The sequence below is a fragment of the Peromyscus eremicus genome, chromosome 6 (genome assembly GCF_949786415.1).
Source record: "Peromyscus eremicus chromosome 6, PerEre_H2_v1, whole genome shotgun sequence".
Lineage (NCBI taxonomy): Eukaryota > Metazoa > Chordata > Mammalia > Rodentia > Cricetidae > Peromyscus > Peromyscus eremicus.
The window spans coordinates 68,602,532-68,620,892 of NC_081421.1; the positions used below are offsets into that span (position 1 = coordinate 68,602,532).

Consider the following 18,361-nt stretch of genomic DNA (forward strand, 5'->3'; position numbering starts at 1 on the left):
GATCCCAGCCCTTGGGAGGTGGTGGTGGTGGTGGGGAAGCAGCCGGGTCTCTGTGAGTGCTGAGATTACAGGCATGAGCAGAACGCCCAGCTATACAAACAATAAACCACTCTGTGTTAAGAACAGAGACCCTGCCCCGACCCACCTCAACAACATCCCAGCACTGAAAATCTTTGCAGAAGTGTTTGAGCAGAGAGTAAGAGAGAGAGGAGGTCAGCAAGAGCCCGGGAGTGGCTCCTTGCTCTGTGGCAGTAACACCTGCACCCTCTGTCACCTGTCCTGAACACTGTAAGGCACAGAGCTCTGCTGGCCACATTAACAAACACTGTAAGGCAGAGCTCTGCTGGCCCACATTAACAAAAGCAGCAACGTACTCATCCAAAATCAAACAGAAACAAGCCCACACAGCGTTGGCCTTCATCTCTGCCACACTCCTTTTTTTGGCCATAGAAGGTAAAGTGCTATAGGAAAGCACCAATGTCCTTTGTGACATAGAATGTCCAATCACATTTTATAGAATTCAAAGAGTTTGAGCTTGATTTTATATAAACAGGTGTTTGGAAGCAATATGCTTTGACAATAAATGACCCTCCTGATTGAAGTCTTATAAAGTCCAGTCAGTACAGATTCCATCTCAGGACCTTGTTCTAGCCACTGCCCCGTCTCAGGAAACGCAGCCTGGAGGACACAGGTTCTACATGTACACTCCCCCACATAGGTCAATTTTCCAGCATTTAAGAGTCTGACGTCAACTGGTTTTCCTTGCTCTCCTGCCCCCGATTCTGTTGTGTACATACAGTGCAGAGGAGGAACCCAGGGCTTCCGTGCACACTAAGCACCATGTTCTACCTTGAGCTACGTCCTCAGATTTTTGGCTGTTGTTAGTTAGGGTCTGTGTAGCCCTGACTGGAACTCCCTATGTGGGCCAGGCTAGTTAGAATCCCAAAGACCTACCTGCCTCTGCTTCCTGAGTACAGGGGGGAGAGGTCACCAAGTCTGGCCAGTCAGAGTTTTTGCTGTGTTTTTTTGTTTTGTTTTGTTTAGAAAAATCTTACTGTAGCCAAAGCCGGCCTTGAACTTGCAGTGATCCTCCTGTCTCAGCCTCCCAAGTGCTGGGATTACAAGCATGTACTGCTGTGCCTGATTGAATTTTGTCTCTTTAAACTGGTGTCTAAGCTATGAACATACAATTTATCAGGCAATCAAGTCAGCTTCTCTTTGCTAACTTACTTTCTTTTTGAGGCAGGGTCTCTGTATGTAGCCCTGGCTATCCCAGAACTCTCTCTGTAGACTAGGCTGGCCTCAAACTCACAGAGATGCACCTTCCTCTACCACCTCAGTGCTGCTGGCAGAGGTATACCCCACCACCCTTGATTTAATTTTCTCTTCTTGCATTAGGGTCCCACACTGTAGCCCAGGCTGACCTGTAAGTCACTTCAAACTCAAGGCAATCTTCCTGCCCCACGTTCCCAAAGTGTGAACCTTGGCACTTAACTAACTTACTTAACTTTTCAATTTTTATTTATATGTATAAGTGTGTGGGTGCTCACAGAGGTCAGAAAGGGGGATCTGATCCCCTGCAGCTGGAAGTACACGTAGTTGTGAGCAGCCTGATATGGGTGCTGGGAGCGGAACTCAGGTTCTCTGGAAGAGCAGCAATACTCCTAACCACTGAACCACCTCTCCTCTTGCATTTTGTTTTGCTTTATCTGGAGACGAGTTCTCACTATGTAGTCTTGGCTGACCTGAAACTTGATATATGGACCAGACTGGCCTAGAACTCACAGAGATCCGACTGTCTGTACCTCCTGAGTGATGGGATTGAAGGTGTTCACCACCACACTGGCCCTCTTTCACTGAAGGAGTCTCTTTAGCTTATGCTGACCTCACACTTATTAGCTTTGTCTCAGCTTCCTGAGTGCTGGCATTTCAGGTATGTACTACCATTCTTGCTTATAGATTCCTTTTCAGTGAATTAACTAGGGACAGCTTGTGGGCCCGCTCTTAGCAATGTATGGTATATTTAGTCAGGCAGTGGTGGCGCACACCTTTAATCCCAGCACTGGGGAAGCAGAGGCAGGTAGATCTGTGAGTTCGAGGCCAGCCTGGTCTACAGAGTGGGTTCCAGGACAGCCAGGGCTACACAGTGAAACACCCTGCCTCAAACCTCCCCCTGCCGTGCCCCCCCCACCCCCCAAAAAAAAGGAAAAGAAAGAAAGGAATGTAGGGTGTCTTTCACTCCTTCTCAAGAGGAGGCTTCCTACAACCATATTAGTTTCATAAATCTAAGGCAAATTTCAGGTCACTTGAAAATCTCAGTTATAATTATTAAAGGCTCTTGGTGTATATGTATTACAAGTATTATTTTAAAATCTTTTGATATAAAGTTAAGCATTTAAAAAAAAAAATCAACCCGCAATGCCCAGTACTCTGTTTAAAGCAATGATGTGACTTGAGAGTTTTGGTCCTGGTCCTTTGGTCCCTTAGATCCCTAAGGTGGCTCTGAATTTAGTTTTCCAGCTGCACACACAGCCTTCCTGGGCCCAGGCACTGGGCCCTGCTATTGTTACCTTCTTAAGGGCAGTCTTAATTGGTACACAATGCTTGCCCTCTGTCTTTTCTTCTTAAAAAGGATAAGATGAACGAGTGTAAGTTGTGGCCTTGGCGTGTTAGGATGGAACCGTTTCTATGGAAACACTAGTGTGAGGCTCTGCGGTCCTTCCCGACTTCATCACTTCCGCCGCTCTCTCTTCCACTTCCCCTTCTGTCACTACTACAGCATCCACCTCCGCTACCTCCTCCACCACGGTGAAATCCACTCCGTTGGGTTGCTGCTGCTGCCGGGCCATAGCCTCCAGCTTGAGTCGGTACTGCTCTGCCTCCTGCTCTTTCTTGAGAAGCTGGTGTCTGTATTCCTGGGCTCTTCGGTTGGCCTCCTGGAGCTGCTGCTGCAGTAACTCTCGCTCACTGCCTTCCTGCAGAGCAAACAACGTGGCCACAGTGAGAACCCCCCCGCTAACAGTCTACAGCCGGAGACAACAGACGGAGAGGCCCTGGCCACAGTGAGAACCCTGCTAACAGTCTACAGCCGGGAGACAACAGACGGAGAGGCCCTGGCCATGGCTGCCTTTCCTTCTCACCCTCTCACGGGAAGAATTCTCCTCACCTTGCTTTCCTCAACACTGTCGGTCATCTCTGCCATCCTTGGTCTCTTGGCCAGTGGCAACTTCTCTTCTTCTTCTTCTTCTTCCTCTTCAATTATTGTCTCCTCTGCAACCTGACCAGCAGGCACAGTCAGAACTACGAGCCAAAACACACCAATGGAGAAAATGAGCACACACTATCCAGAGAAGTCTTGTTTGATTTTAACTGGGAAAAGGTGAACTTAATATTATTACTATTTTTAGCATGGCTTCTTGTATGCCAGAGAAGTGTTCTACCACCAGGTTATACCCATCCCCCATACACTGTTTGTGATATCTCTTTAGGCTTAGAATATTTAGCTGGGGGCTGCACACCCTTAGTCCCCATGCTCAGGAGGCAGAGGCAGGCAGAACTCTGAATTCAAGCTCAGCCTGGTCAACAGCAGGGCTTTCTGTAGCCCTGTCTCAAAAAGCAAAACCAAAAACAATGAAAACACAGAGTCTGAAGTCAAAAGATAAGGTGAAGCCCCACAAAAAGAACCAGAAAAGAAGCAGAACCCAGGGAAGACGGAACCGCAGCTCAGAGACCATGCAGGCCTCAGGTTCTTAAGACAAAGACCTTTGGCTTAGCCAAACATGGTGGTACGTGCCTGTGATTTCCACATTCAAGAGGCTGAGGGAGAAGAGAAGACCAGCTTCAAGTCTGTGCTGCCCTGGTCTACAAAGTGAGCACCAGGCAGCCAAAGATACGCAGCCAGACCTCTACACACACACACACACACACACACACACACACACACACACACACACACACAAAGAAAGACAGAAAGGAAGGAAGGAAGGGAGGGAGGGAAGGAGGGAGAAAGAAAAAGAAGAGAGAGAGAGACAGATAGAGAGAGACAGAGACAGAGAGAGACAGAGAGACAGAGTCAAAATCTGAGCCTGCCATGATGCCTTGTAATCCTAGCATTTGGGAGAAGGCAAGAGGATCAGGAATTCAAGGTTATCTCTGGCTACTAAGTGAGTTTGAGACCAGCTTGTGCTATGAGAGATACTGTTTCAAAAGGAAAAAAAAAAAAAAATCAAAATGAAGTAGAGGGTGGTGGCTCACACTTAAAATTCCAGTGCCCAGGAAACGAGGTAGGAAGATGGCTTTGAGTCCGGCGTCCCCCTAGGTTACAAGTGAGTTTGAGGCCAGCTTGATGTACAGACTAAGACCTTGCCCAAAAAACTATTTTTCTTTTAAATAATAAAACGGGACTAGAATGGTAGCAATTAAGAGCCATCTTCTTGCCTCAGCCTCTTGAGTGCAGAGGTTACAGGGAGGAGCCATCATACCTCACTTATGCAGGAGATTCTGACAGAAAAGTACAGAAAACTCTGAGCTCTAGGCTATCAGACTACAAAAGGATTCAAAGACCCCAAAGGGAACAGACATTGGGATTAAAGTCAGATTGCACCGAGTCAGACTGCAAAGGATGAGTGGATACATGGAGCGACCCCTAGACTACCTTCCCTGTACATGGAAACAGTACATGCAGTGGTACCCTCCTTTACAGACGCTAGAGCTGTCATTTCAAAACACGACAGTGCCTACAGCCTTACAAGTCTATTTTCTGGAGGCTTGACCAAGGAGTGGCTGGGTTTCTCCTTGACTTGTGGATGGGCACTCTCTTGCATGGTAGACAAGCCTCTCAAACTGAGTTATCTCTTCAGCCTGTTTTGTGAAATACTGTTTCACTCTGCAGGCCTGCTTGGCCCTGAACTCACTATGTAGATCAGGCTGGTCTGGAACTTGCAGCCATGCTCCGGCCTCTGTCTCCCCAGTGCTGAGCTCCTGACCTGTGCCCAGTGTGGTTTTCATTTTTATTTATCTGTGTATTCTTTGTGATTGTCTCTCTGTGTAGCCCAAGGTGTCATAGCATCCCATGTGCTGTGACCACAGGCATGTGCCACATATGTAGTTTAAGACCGTTCATTTTTACTCACAAGTGTGTATCTGTTAGGGAAATTAAACTGGCCTATGTAACCTGGTAACTGTTTCTTCTAAGAGCTTCCTCTATCATTCTCGAGCCTTCCTCCCACGCCTGCAACCTGTCTTTCTTACTGTCTCATTCTTAGGAGAATATGATGTATCTGAAATATCTTTAAATAAGCGACCGTCTACTAGATAGAACTTACCTTGCTGTCCGTCTTGCATAGTTACAATGAAGGGCTGGCCAATGCCTCCAGTAGGGATGGAGGTTTGAATATTACCCAGAGGGACTCCATCAGTCACTATGGTGATGACCCTCTGGCCTCCACTCCCCACCACTTGCTGGATCGAGGAGTCAAGTGAATTTCCTTCTTCGATTTCCTCTAAATTAGCTAGAGATAACAACAGTGAATTTAATATGTCAAGTTTATAAAAAAAATTACAAGTTTCATCATTCTCTTTGAAATACTACAAGTATTTTTGAAAAAAAATTTTTTTTTTGGTTGATTTTTTTGTTTTGTTTTGTTTTGTTTTTTTGAGACAGGGTTTCTCTGTGTAGCTTTGCGCCTTTCCTGGAACTCACTCTGTAGCCCAGGCTGGCCTTGAACTCACAGAGATCCTCCTGCCTCTGCTTCCCGAGTGCTGGGATTAAAGGCATGCGCCACCACCACCTGGCTTTTTGGTTCATTTTTTTGAGATAGGGCCTTACTTTGTCCCCAAGCAGGCTCAGCGTGCCTCAGTCTCCTAAGTACCAGGATTATAGGACTGAGCAACAATGACTGTCCAGAAAAGCTTTAATGAACAGTAAGTCAGGAGAAAAGAACACAGGGATGCTGTTGGACAGTATTTCCTAAAAATATCCTCACTGAGATGTTAATAATGTTCAAAGGGAGGTTCTAGGGCGCAGTTGGCAACATACGCTGTACTCACAACCCTCAGGAGGCTGAGGAGGGAGAATCGCCATGAGTTCTAGGCCAGCCTGGGCTATGTAGTGAGATTCTGTCCAAGAAACAAAACAGAAAACAAAACAAAACAAAACAAACCTCCCAAATAACAAAAAAAGATAGGTCCTATGCATAAATACATTTTGAAATGCTAGATCAAATACACTTAACTTTCCAGTTATGGTGGGGCATGAGTAAAATCCTATTATTTGGGAGGCAAAGGCAGGAGGATCTCAAGTTCTAAACTACATATGCAGTTTGAGGCCAGCCTAGGCTACATGAGACCCCATCTCAAAGAAAACAAAGCTATACATATACTTTTTAGGGGCGGTGGGGTGGGTAGTCCAGGCTGGCCTTAAATTCACAGTGGAGCGGAGGGTGATCTTGAACCCTTGATCCCCCTGCTTTTACCTCACAAGTACTAGGATTTCAAGAGTGAGCCACCATGCCTGACTTATATGGCACTGGTGATAGAATCCAGGACCTTGTGAAAGCTAGGCAAACACTCACCCTGAGTGAGTGTGTGTGTGTGTGTGTGTGTGTGTGTGTGTGTGTGTGTGTGAAACTTTTGTTTTGGGGTCAGTATCACCAGCTTTAACAGGCTAATGAGCACTGGGACTTCTCCTACAGTTTATGATAAGTTCTATTTCCCCCAAATCTTAGAATCCTTTTTTTAGGCATCATCTTGAAAGTCTAAATAAATGTATGAACTTGAAGAACAACAATAGCTGTAAATTAGTATAGCTAACTTAAGACTATGGGGACCTTTAACAGGCACTAATAAAACACCACGGCAAATAACCAAAGGTGAACAGACAAGCTGCATGGAGGTGGCTCCTCCCCGACACGTGAACAAGAGCTGCACTACAGACTGCTCGCCAGGCGCCAGGTCCTTTTCTGAGATTTACACGTATGAGCGCACTTGACATCGGTCAGTCGGTCGGTCACTATCCCCTAGGCCAAGCACTGCCAGGGGAAGCAATCCCTGCCACTCCTGAGCTTTGTAACAGGAGTCACAGAGCGGAAGTCACCGAGAAGTCACTCTGCAGAAGTGGAGCTAGGCTATCCCATCCATAGGAGACACAGCAAGGAGGCTCAGTGAAAATGAACTGTTCGCACCTCACAGAAAGGAAGAATAAGCTGGGTGTGGTAGCGTGCATCTGTAATCCTAGTACTTGGGAGGTAGAGGTAAGGGAAGCAGGAGGTGAGAGTCATGAAACCCTAATTCCGAAACAACAAAACACTCCAATGATCCATACCCAAAGAAACCACCAACTCTGAATGTTACGGTAGAAATCTAGCACAACCACCATTCTAGATGAGGACACTAGTGACCTGGAGAACATAAGTAACAGTAAGGGTAAGTGTACCATAGTAGGGTTCTCCTGATACACCGCCACACCTCTCTTGTACATATCCAAGTATATCTTTATTTATTTATTTATTTATTTGGAGACCTTGTCTCTGTGTAGTGCTAGAACTCGCTCTGTAGACCAGGCTGGCCTTGAACTCAAAGAGATTTGTCTGCCTCTGCCTCCTGAGTGCTGGGATTAAAGGAGTGCATCACTATGCTCAGCAAAATTCTTTGCTATTTAATATAATTTGGAACTGTTGGAGATTTAATAACAAAAGAAATTGAATTCACCAGCAGACCTCCACCACCTGCCTATTTCTCTGTGTGAGCTGGAGAAGGGAGTTGATGCCTGAGTGAGGGCTGCAAGTGTGGACAGTACTGAGGTGGTGAGATTTGAGAAACGGAATGCTAAGACATGGGGGGCACCTAATCTCTTGAAAAAAGGAAAAAGGTCCAACAGGAAGAAGAGAGGCAAAGGAAATCAAACCCTTGGCTTTTTACTTCTTAATTCTTAATTTGTTCCCTAATCCAAATGGATTTAATCCAATTATGTTAAAAAATTTAGGGGGCTAATGAGAGGGCTCAGCAGGGACAGGTGCTGGCTGCCAGGCCTGACGAGCCCCAGAACCCACATGTGGAAGGAGGGAGCCGCCTCTTTCAACCTGTCTGCTGATTCCACATGCGCTTGCTTCCACATGTTCCACCCCCCCCACTACATAGACAAGTGTTACCATGTCTTTTACAATGTTTTCCATGACAGTGGATTAACGTGCTTGGCACAGGGCCGCTGCATTCCTCTCATTTCTCTGCGCTCTGGCCACCTCCAATGGCAGCATCAGGACCCACCAAGACCTTGACGGCACGCACTCCCAAGGCTGATCTTCCAGGCCTCCTCAGAAGCAGGCTTACAAAGCCCGCCTGCCTCTCACAAGCGGAGCGTGCTGAGGGGACAACGCTCCTCCTGACCTTTGTGCTGTCCCGATGTTCATCAGCAGGACAGAGACAGACTGACCTTTTAGAGCAACTATGCTTAAGAGCCTCAAGTTTTGAAGCTTGATGTAGTGATGGAGCATACCTGTGGTCCCAGCACTCCAGAGCGGAGGCAGAAGGATCACTACAAGTCTAAGGTCATCTCAAGTTACAGAGTAAAAATCTGTCTCAAGGAAACAAATCTCTCGAAACCTTAAGTTTTATTTGTTTTTGTTTCTCTCAGAGATCTGCTGCCTCTGCCCCCTAAGTGCTGGGATTAAAGGCGTGTGGCCCCACCACCGGGCTGGAGCCCTGGTTTCTCTTCCCAGCAGACTTTGGGGCACACACCTGTAAACCTGGTACTCAGAAAGTAGAGGCTGGAGGATCGAAAGTTCCAGGCCAGCCCAAGCTAAATGAGACTGTCTTAAAAAGAAAGACACACACACACACACACACACACACACACACACACACGCTTATTTATTTACATGTATAATTACATTTTTAGAGGAAGAATAGTTTGTCGAATACATTGCAAGAGGACAGTGGGCTGGGCAGTACCTAGAGTGCAGCCTTCAGCCGGCTGGCATACTTGTTTGTATATATTATGTTCATGTGGAAGGTGGAGGTCAGCCTCAGATGCTGTTACCCAGGAAGTGGCCATCTTGTTCTCTGAAATAGGGTCTCTCACTGGGACCTGAGGTTTCCTGATCAGGCTAGGCTGGCCTCCTTTGTTTGTGTGTGGGGTGGGGGAGAGCCATTGTAAAGCCCAGATCCTCTTGCCTTAGGCTTTCAAGGGCTGGGACTGCAGGCATCATGTAGGGGATCAACTTTATTTTTTTTTTATTTTTTTTTTTTTTGGTTTTTCGAGACAGGGTTTCTCTTGTGTAGCTTTGCGCCTTTCCTGGAACTCGCTTTGGAGACCAGGCTGGCCTCAAACTCACAGAGATCCGCCTGGCTCTGCCTCCCGAGTGCTGGGATTAAAGGCGTGCGCCACCACCGCCCGGCTTGATCAACTTTATTTTAAAAGGTAGATTGTTTGCACAGTATTCTTCACAGCTCCAAATCTTTTTTGGGGGGTGGGGGAGTGGGCAGGGTTCCTCTACGTAGCCCTGGCTGTCCTGGAACTCAGAAATCCTCCTGCCTCTGGCTCCCCAGTACTGGGTGGGATTAAAGGAGTGCGCCACCAAGCCTGGCTTCTATATCTAAAAACAAACAAACCACCGGGCGGTAGTGGCGCATGCCTTTAATCCCAGCACTCGAGAGGCAGAGGCAGGTGGATCTCTGTGAGTTCGAGGCCAGCCTGGGCTACCAAGTGAGTTCCAGGAAAGGCGCAAAGCTACACAAAGGAAACCCTTTCTCGAAAAACCAAAAAAACAAACAAACCAACCCCCAAAACTTTGGACCAATGACTTGGGCAGGGGATGAGGGTGGACAGTGATGTCATGAAGCATCTGGAGAGCTGAGTGGCATGAGCCAGGCAGTGCTAATGCCCAGGACCTTGTGTCCTGCTAATGACCATACATGGAAGACTCAGCTGCCTGTTATTCCAGAATGTTCTGTTAGGTCCCCGTTTTTTTCTTATCTTTTAGCCTGACACAGCAAGGCTAATGTAAGAACTCACAAATCCTCCCCAAGTGAGACAATGATTAACCAAGTTTTAGATACATTTTGTTCCTGTTGGGGTCATACTGGATATCAAACCCGGGTTCTCTGTGCTTGCTAAGCAATACTCTACAATGAAGCAATGGTCCTGCCACCAGGGAGTCCTTCATGGGGGTTGGAACATACGGGGCTATCAAGTCATTAGCAATCAAAACACGTCTAATTTGCTAGGTTAAAAAAACTACTTATGCATATATGTGTGTTATGTGCACCACATGTGTGCAGGTACCCTCAGAGGCCAGAGGACACTGAATCCCCTGGAACTGCAGTTACAACAGGCAGTTCTGAGTCTTCTGATGTGGGTGCTGAGAACAGAACCCAGATCCTTTGCAAGAGGAATAAGCACTCTTAACTGCTGACCCATCTCTCCAGCCTCCTGTTTGAGACAGTCTCATTCTGCAGCCTAAAGAGAGAAAATCAGAGCCCACAGTGCTGTCTGTCTTCAGTGCTGGGGCCTGAACTCACCTCAAAGCTGACAGCAGGCTGTTCTCTGTCTCTTCGTGGCACTAAATAAAACTTGTGGCTTCAAGGAACAATCTCGGTCTTAACGTCCTGGCATCCTTCACTCTTTCTGCTTTTTGAGACAGGATCTCAACAAGTTGATCAGGCCTCCTTGAACTCACTTGGTAATCTAGGCAGGCCTGAACTCAACCCTCCGCTTTAATCTCTCCAGTAACTAGAATTACCTGGCTTAGTAGCATCTTATTATCCATTTAGAACACGGATAAGTTTGCTGTAACCTTGAGACAGTCTAGTTATGTTGTTCAGGTTGGTTGTGTATGTGAGAGTGTGTGTGTACCATGAGGGCAGAGGGCAACCCTGGGTATTGTTCTTTAGGGATTGTTCACTTGGAGACAGGCTCTCTCACTGGCTTAGGAGTTCTCTCAGGAGCTCACCAAGTAGGCTAGGCTGCCCAGCTAGCAAGCCCAAGAATCTGCCTGTTTTGGTCCTACCTGTCCAGTGCTGCTGGGATTTCAAGGATAAGGCAACATGCCTGTATTTTTTTCTGTGGGTCCTGGGGATGGAACTCAGGTCCTCGTGCTTGTAAGACAAGTACTTTACTGACTGAGCTATTACCCCAGCCCCTCGGCTGGCTTTGAACTTTCCATCATCCCGTCTTGACTCCCCAGAGTGCGGTGATTATAGGTATATACCACCACACCCACAGCAGTTTATAGAAATCAAAGCATCAGAACACATTTAGGAGAATGTCAGAACCTGAAGCTAGCATGGTGTCTCATACCTGTAACCCACAAGTCAGGAAGCTAAGGCGGACGACTACCAGGAATTCAAGGCCAGCCTGGCCTACACTAAGTAACAGGTTGGCTTAAGCTATGGTGTAAGACCCTGTTGTCAAAAGGAATAAGGGGCCTGAGAGATGTTCAGTGGTGAAGAGCACTAGCTGCTCTTCTAGAGAATATTGATACTTTATTTTTTTAGTTCATTTAAATTTTTTTTCAGACAGGATCTCTCAATGTAGCCTTGACTATCCTGGAACTTGGTATGTAGACGAGGATGGCCTCAAAATAAAGAGATCTGCCTGCATCTGACTCCCAAGTGCTGGGTCTGCCACCTCCATGTGGGTTCTGGGGAATCAAACTCAGGTCATCAAGCTCACACAGCATATGCTTTACCCACTGAGCCATTTGTGGGCCCCATTCTTGAATTTTTTTGTTGTTGTTGTTTTGTTTCAAGACAGGGTTTTCTCTGTGTAGTTTTGGTGCCTGTCCTGGATCTCGCTCTGTAGACCAGGCTGGCCTCGAACTCACAGAGATCCGCCTGCCTCTGCCTCCCAAGTGCTGGGATTAAACGCGTGCGCCACCAACGCCTGTGGGAGTCCGTTTTCAGGTTCCTCGTGGCTTTACCCAGCAGGTCCGCATAGAGGATGATTAGGACCACGGGTATGAGTGCAGGTGTCTGAGATGGTCTGCACTTGGCTGTGCTGAGCGTCTCTTTAAATACCCTGGGGCAGAGACAGGGCCCGTTGGAAAAGGTTCCAGGCCCTCTCGAGGCTATCCTTTATGTTCTGTTTATCTCCGCAATATAAATCCTTCTATCTAATATTTCCTGCTGCTCGCACTCAAGAAAACTCTGGGAGCTGTGGGGTTGGTGGGTAAACGCCCCACAAACACCTGGCTCATTCTTGAATTTTTGATCCTCCTGCCTCAGCCTCCTGAAGAGACAGGATTACAGACTTTAGCTGACAAGTCTGACCAAAATTTTTGAATTATTAAAAAAAATTTTCTAGGTAATAATGCCCAGACCATAAAATAAAGAGAGGGATAAACAGTTCTGATTACATGCATATGTATATTTAAGCTGAGTTTCTGAATTAGCTAGCTGAAGACAAAGTAATATAAAATGACTATTGAAAGTCTATTAAAATCTGGGCAGTTGTGGTCCACACCTTTAATCCCCAGACTCAGGAGGCAGAAGCAGGTGGATCTATGAGTTCCAGGTCAGCCTTGTCTACAGAGTGAGTTCCAGAACAGCCAGGACTATATAGAGAAACCCTGTCTGAAAAAAAATCCCAGTGCTCAGGAGGCAGAGGAGGGCAGATCTCTATGAATTCAAGGTCAGCTTGATCTATGTAGTGAGTTCCAGGACAGCCAGGGCCATATAGAGAGACCCTGTCTCAAAACAAAAAAACAAAACAAAAAAAACAAAACCAAAAAAGACCAAAGGAAGATAGCGTCTAAAATGGAGACCACTATTGCCCTCTGGTGGGTATAACACTGTCACCCTTATTCATACTACAAAACCTCACCAGACTTCCAACTCATGACTTCCTGCTCAGACACCACCACTCTAGCCCTCAGTTCCTTTACCAGTTGTTTTTGAAGGCCCGCTATAAACGGACACGACTAAAGGTCTCAAGCTTGTCATGGGGGCCCACAGGGAGGAAGAATCAGGGGGATCAGGAGCTCAAGAGTTTGAGGCCAGGCTGGGCTGCATAGAAAGTTCCAGACTAGCCTAGACTACAGAACGAGACTGTTTCACACAATTATTTAAAAAAAGAAGAAAGAAAGAAAAACTACAAAAATCAAACCAAAATCTCAACAAATTCATAAAATAGGCTATTATAGTCCCATTTTATAGACGAGTAAACAAGACTTAAGAGTTTTCCCGGGGTTGGGGATTAGCTCAGTGTTAGAGCCTAGCAAGTACAAGGCTCTGGGTTCGGTCCTCAGCTCTGGGGTGGGGTGGGGAAGAGAGTTTTCCCAAGGAAAAGAAACTAGTCAGTCACCGCTGGGAGGTGGCGATGGTGGTGCACGCCTTTAACCCCCACTTGGGAGGCAGAGGCAGGTGGATCTCTGAGTTCAAGGCCAGCCTGGTCTACAGAGAGTTCCAGGACAGCCAGAAAAACCCTGTCTTGAAAAACAAACCCCCCTCCAAAAAAAGAACGCTGGGCCCCAACCCCAGGTCCTCTGTAAGGGCAATCAGTGCTCTTAACCACTGAACCATCTCTCCAGCCCCTTGTCTAGTCCCAGTCCCAGAATTCTGTTTCTGTACATCTATTCACCACACTGCCTCTCAAAAAGTAATGCATTCAAGATCCTCCCTTTGGTATTCTACAGCTTGCTTGGGAATATAGTTACTCCTTTTTTTCTTAAGTACTAGGATTGAATCCAGTGTTCTGTACATGGTAGGCAAGTTCTGTATCAGTGAGCTACATTCTCATCTCAGCCCAGTTATTTATTTTTAATCATTTGCTGTTATACATTTTCTATTTATTTGAGACAGACTCTCATTATGTAGCTCAGGCTGGCCTGAAACTTTTGGTAGTCTTCCTGTCTTCGTTTTCTGAGTGCTGGGAGTACAGAAATATAATATCACTATACTTTACTATTTAGTTTGTTTTTTTTTGGGGGGGCATTGTTTGTTTGAAAGAGGGACTCACTGTGTAGCTCTTGCTGGCCTGGAATTTGCTGCGTAGAACAGACTGGTCTCAAACTCACAGAGATCTTGCCTCTGCCTCCCTGGTGCTCTGATTAGAGCTGTCAAGTCACCACACCATCACACCTAGCCTTCCTTTTACTTTTTTAAAAGTCAAAAACAGAAAAAAGTCAAGAATTGGAAATTTATTTGAGGATGCACTTTCCTCTGTCACAAAACACATATTTACAAAAGGTAATGGTGAAAACAAGCTCATTTGCTCCTTTTTAGAGTTTAAAATATGCAGGCCTCAGGCTAGGTGTGTGGCACACACCTGTAATCACAGCACTGGGAAGGTGGAGACAGGAGGATTACAAATTTAACGCCATCCAAGGCTCCAAGACCTGTCTCAGCACTTCCCATCCTTCCACCTCCAAAAGCATGTGGGTGTCAAATGAGTGGTACTGAGTATTTTCCCCTGCTTTAAATAACAACAACAACAATAATAATTAAGATATATATATATATATCTTCCAAACTCAGCAGAATAGTGTAAACGTGTAATCTCAGTGATGGAGAGCTAAAATAAGCCAGTTTAAAGTACATAATGAGACAAAACAAGCAAAAACCACACACACACACACACACACACACACACACAGAGCAAAATACATGCTCACGAACGAATGTTTACTTTATTCAAATAATCACATGTGCCTCTTTTATATTTATTCTATGTTGATTTTTTTATTGTTGTTATTACTTCTTTTTTTTTGTTTGTTTTTGTTTTTCAAGACAGGGTTTCTTTATGTAATAGCCCTGGCTGTCCTGGAACTCACTCTGTAGACCAGGCTAGCCTCGAATTCACAGAGATCCACCTGCCTCTGCTCCCGGAGTGCTGGGACTAAAGGCCCACACCACAATGCCCAGCTTTGTTTCTGTTTTAAATTAAAAATATTTAATTATTTCCCTCAGCAGTACCACACTGAGAAACTTATATTTCCATTTTAGATTCAGGTACAGTTTTTTCCCCCTTGAATTACCCTTGAACCCTGAAGGTGACCTTGAACTTCTGATTCTGCAGCGCCTGCCCGCCTGCCTTCTTTGTGCTGGGATCACGTGTGTGCTACCGAGTGGTCTCTGGAGTGACGGGGCTTTGCACGTGCTAGGCAAGCACATCAACAACCAAGCTGTGTCTTAGCCCAAGGCATAACTCCTGTTGTTTGCTCAACCGTTTGTCTATTATGTAGACCAGGCTGGCTTGGGACTGAAAAATTCCCCTGCCTCTGCCTCCTGGGTGCCGAGATTAAAGGCCTGGACCATCTCACTTAGATTCTGAGACAAGGCCTAATGTAACAGATACTGACCTTGAACTATGCTCTTCCTGCCTCCCCTCCTGAGTGCTGGAGTTCTAGACATGTACCACCATGCCCGGCAAGGTAGGCCTTCTTTTCTTTTTTAAAAAAAAAATTTTTTGGAGGCACAACTTTTTGACACATAAATCTGTAGAATATTTTGTGTTCATTTATAATCCTTTGACTATAATTCCCTTCAATCTTCCTTTTCCCAGAAAGAAAAATTTTGCCTTGGCTTTAAAAGTTATCATAAAGCTGGCTATGGTGGTATATAATCCCAGCAACTAGGAAGCTGAGGCAGAGGACTGCTATACAACGAGTCCAAGGCCAGCATCCTGCATTACAGTGAGACGCTGTCTTAAATAAACCAAACAAATAGCAAACAGAGAAAGGAAAGAACGGGCTGGGAGCACAGCCCAGCGTGTGAGGGAGCCCCGAGTTCAGCGTCTACACTGAAAAACAAGAGTTTGAGAAACAGCTTCACTTTTGCATTTGTGGTATTGGAGGTTCAGCGTATGGCTTATACATGCAGCAAGTGTTCTATCTCAGACCTTTAATCCCAGCATTATTTAGGGAATACTTTTTATAAGAGTGGGTTTCAGACAGAATAACCATTCATGTCTAGGAAAATGAGATTCTGCTCATTTTTAAGCCTCAAATAGATCTCATTATCAGATTTTACCTGAGGTTGCTTTGGTGTTGGCTGAAGAAACAAAGCTAGCGAGGTTGACGACATCTCCAGAGGTGAAGATGAAGGGAGCAGTCACAGTCACAGGGTTAGTCACTGGGTTGGCTCTCTCGGGGGTGATGGCCACCTGATTCTGCATTGCTTCCTAGCAAACAAAGCAGGCCATTTCCGTCAGAACCTCAGCAGCCGCAGTCACTGAACGGCCCCTCCCAGCAGAGCTCCATCGGGCAGAACTAGCCTGGTATACAATGTCCAGGGAGCTAAGACCGCTGCTTCCCTCCAACTCGAGCAACCTACGAGCTTGCTTCCCAAGCTTGTTTCTGCTTGGGAAAGCAAAGGTGCACGATTCACAAAGCCTTCTTTCTACATGCTTCGTTTAACCTCTCTACATTTTTTTAAACTTGAGAAAAAAAGAAAAAAAAAAAAAAAAGAAGGGAAGGAACTGGTGTGGACAGTCTAAGGGGTAATTTGCAGCACTGATATTCTGTGATCAATTATCTGCAAGACAAGGTGCTAGCAGGAGATCCCTGCAGAGAACAGTATTCTCTAGGGTTTCAGCCTACAACCTGTTCCATTCTGCCACTGAAGAAATCCCTCAGAGAACACATAACAAGCAGGTAAATGAGTAGCAGATTTCCAAGTCTAATTCCATATGCTACACTCTTGCTTCTGAGGATGTCTGCTCCACCGGGTGAAAAGATGCTTATCTTTTAGTTACACTCTCACAAGTTTTCTATAAACACCACAACTACTAAAAAGTCCAGTTATAAAGGACTCTGGACAATAACCGGAAGTTAAGGAGAATAACCAGTCTTTGGAAAAGCATGTCATGAAAACCGAACAAAAACTGAGAATGCACAAGCAGCTATTTTTCATATGGAATTATCCCTTGACTAAGAAATCAATTGAAACAGATTATTCATTCCCGGATACTGTAAAATTCTTTCTTCAATCTGCTACTGGCACCCTCTCCAGCTTCCACAGTGAAGCACTCACAGGCAGGCTGGCCTGGCCTGATGAGAGCAATCATGCTATTTCGCATTGTCTTCTCCATCCAATGTGTGTACCAACTCCAATTAACTTCTTAAAACAATCACACAAATCCCAGATTTGAGTTTCTAAATTCAGATGTGGCAGTTCAAACCTGTAATCCCAGCACTCCAGAAGCTGAGGCAGGAGGATTACCTTGAGTTTGAGGTCAGCACAGGCTATATAGCAAGTACCAGATAAAGCAGAGCCACACAATAAGATCATCTTTCAACGCCCACTCAAAAAACCTTCGGCCTTGGGTGGTGGTGCAGCTTTAATCCCAGCACTCAGGAGGCAGAGGCAGATGGATTTCTGTAAATTTAAGGACAGCCTGGGTCTACAAAGCCACTTCCAGGAAAACTAGGCTATATAGGGAGACCGTCTTAAAAACATACAAAATAGGGGCTGGAGAGATGGCTCAGCGGTTAAGAGCACTGGTTGTTCTTCCAGAGGTCCTGAGTTCAATTCCCAGCAACCACATGGTGGCTCACAACCATCTACAATGAGATCTGGTGCCCTCTTCTGGCCTGCAGGCTGAACACTCACTGTATACATAATTAATAAATAAATCTTTAAAAAAAAAATACAAAATAAAATAGAAAAAGCTTCTATTATGTCCCATCGCCCACATAAGAAACTACCTCACTAGGCATGTAACAAGACCACATGTATAACTCCCGAGCACCTGCCATTCCCAAACTCCAGGCCCACTGCTCATTCTCTAGATACGTACTACAAGTTTTCTTTAAACATTCCATGTTATTTCATATCTCTGTTTTTGGTTTGTGCTTTTTCTAGAATAGAGTAACTTTTTTTCCTGAAAAATGAATATAATTTAAAATTTTAACCACATTTCTTTGTGTGTATGGAGGCCAGCAAACCACTGGCACCTCACACCACATGGTCCAGGGAATCAAACGCGGGTCACTAGACTTGGCAGGTGTCTCTACCTGAGCCATTTCACTGATCCAATTAATATTTGCACGCCTTTAAATTTATTTATTTTATTTTTTAAGACTCTCTGTGTAAGCTGGATGGTGGTGGCACACACCTTTTAATCCCAGCACTCAGGAGGCAGAGGCAAGCAGATCTCTGTGAGTTCGAGGCTAGCCTGGTCTACAGAGCGAGAGCCAAGACAGCCAGAGTCACACAAAGAAACCCTGTTTTGAAACACTCCCCTTCCAAAAAAAGACACTGTGCAGCTCTGTTTGGGAACTCAGTATACATACTGGGCCAGACTAGAAGTCAGAGATCCGCCTGCTTCTGCCTCCTGAGTGCTGGGATGAAAGGCATGTGCCACCAGCCTGGCTCTACATGTTTTTAGTCAGTGTGTGTGTGCACACACACATGAGGGTCACAGTCA

The 18,361-nt window shown here is 45.7% G+C and overlaps 1 protein-coding gene across 2 annotated transcripts in view; it reads right to left on the reverse strand.

Annotated features, from left to right (window-relative positions):
* Positions 1-2,283: 2,283 nt before the first annotated feature.
* The window catches only part of Gabpb2 (GA binding protein transcription factor subunit beta 2), a 34,990-nt gene continuing 18,912 nt past the window's right edge, over positions 2,284-18,361 (reverse strand). For both annotated transcript variants that reach the window (XM_059265837.1, XM_059265836.1), the window contains exons 5-8: positions 15,964-16,114; positions 5,325-5,510; positions 3,167-3,300; positions 2,284-2,975 (exon numbers count right to left, since the gene is read on the reverse strand). In XM_059265837.1, the coding sequence (XP_059121820.1) occupies positions 2,670-2,975; positions 3,167-3,300; positions 5,325-5,510; positions 15,964-16,114 (777 nt within the window). In that variant the 3' untranslated portion in view covers positions 2,284-2,669. The remainder of the gene's footprint in view (positions 2,976-3,166; positions 3,301-5,324; positions 5,511-15,963; positions 16,115-18,361) is intronic.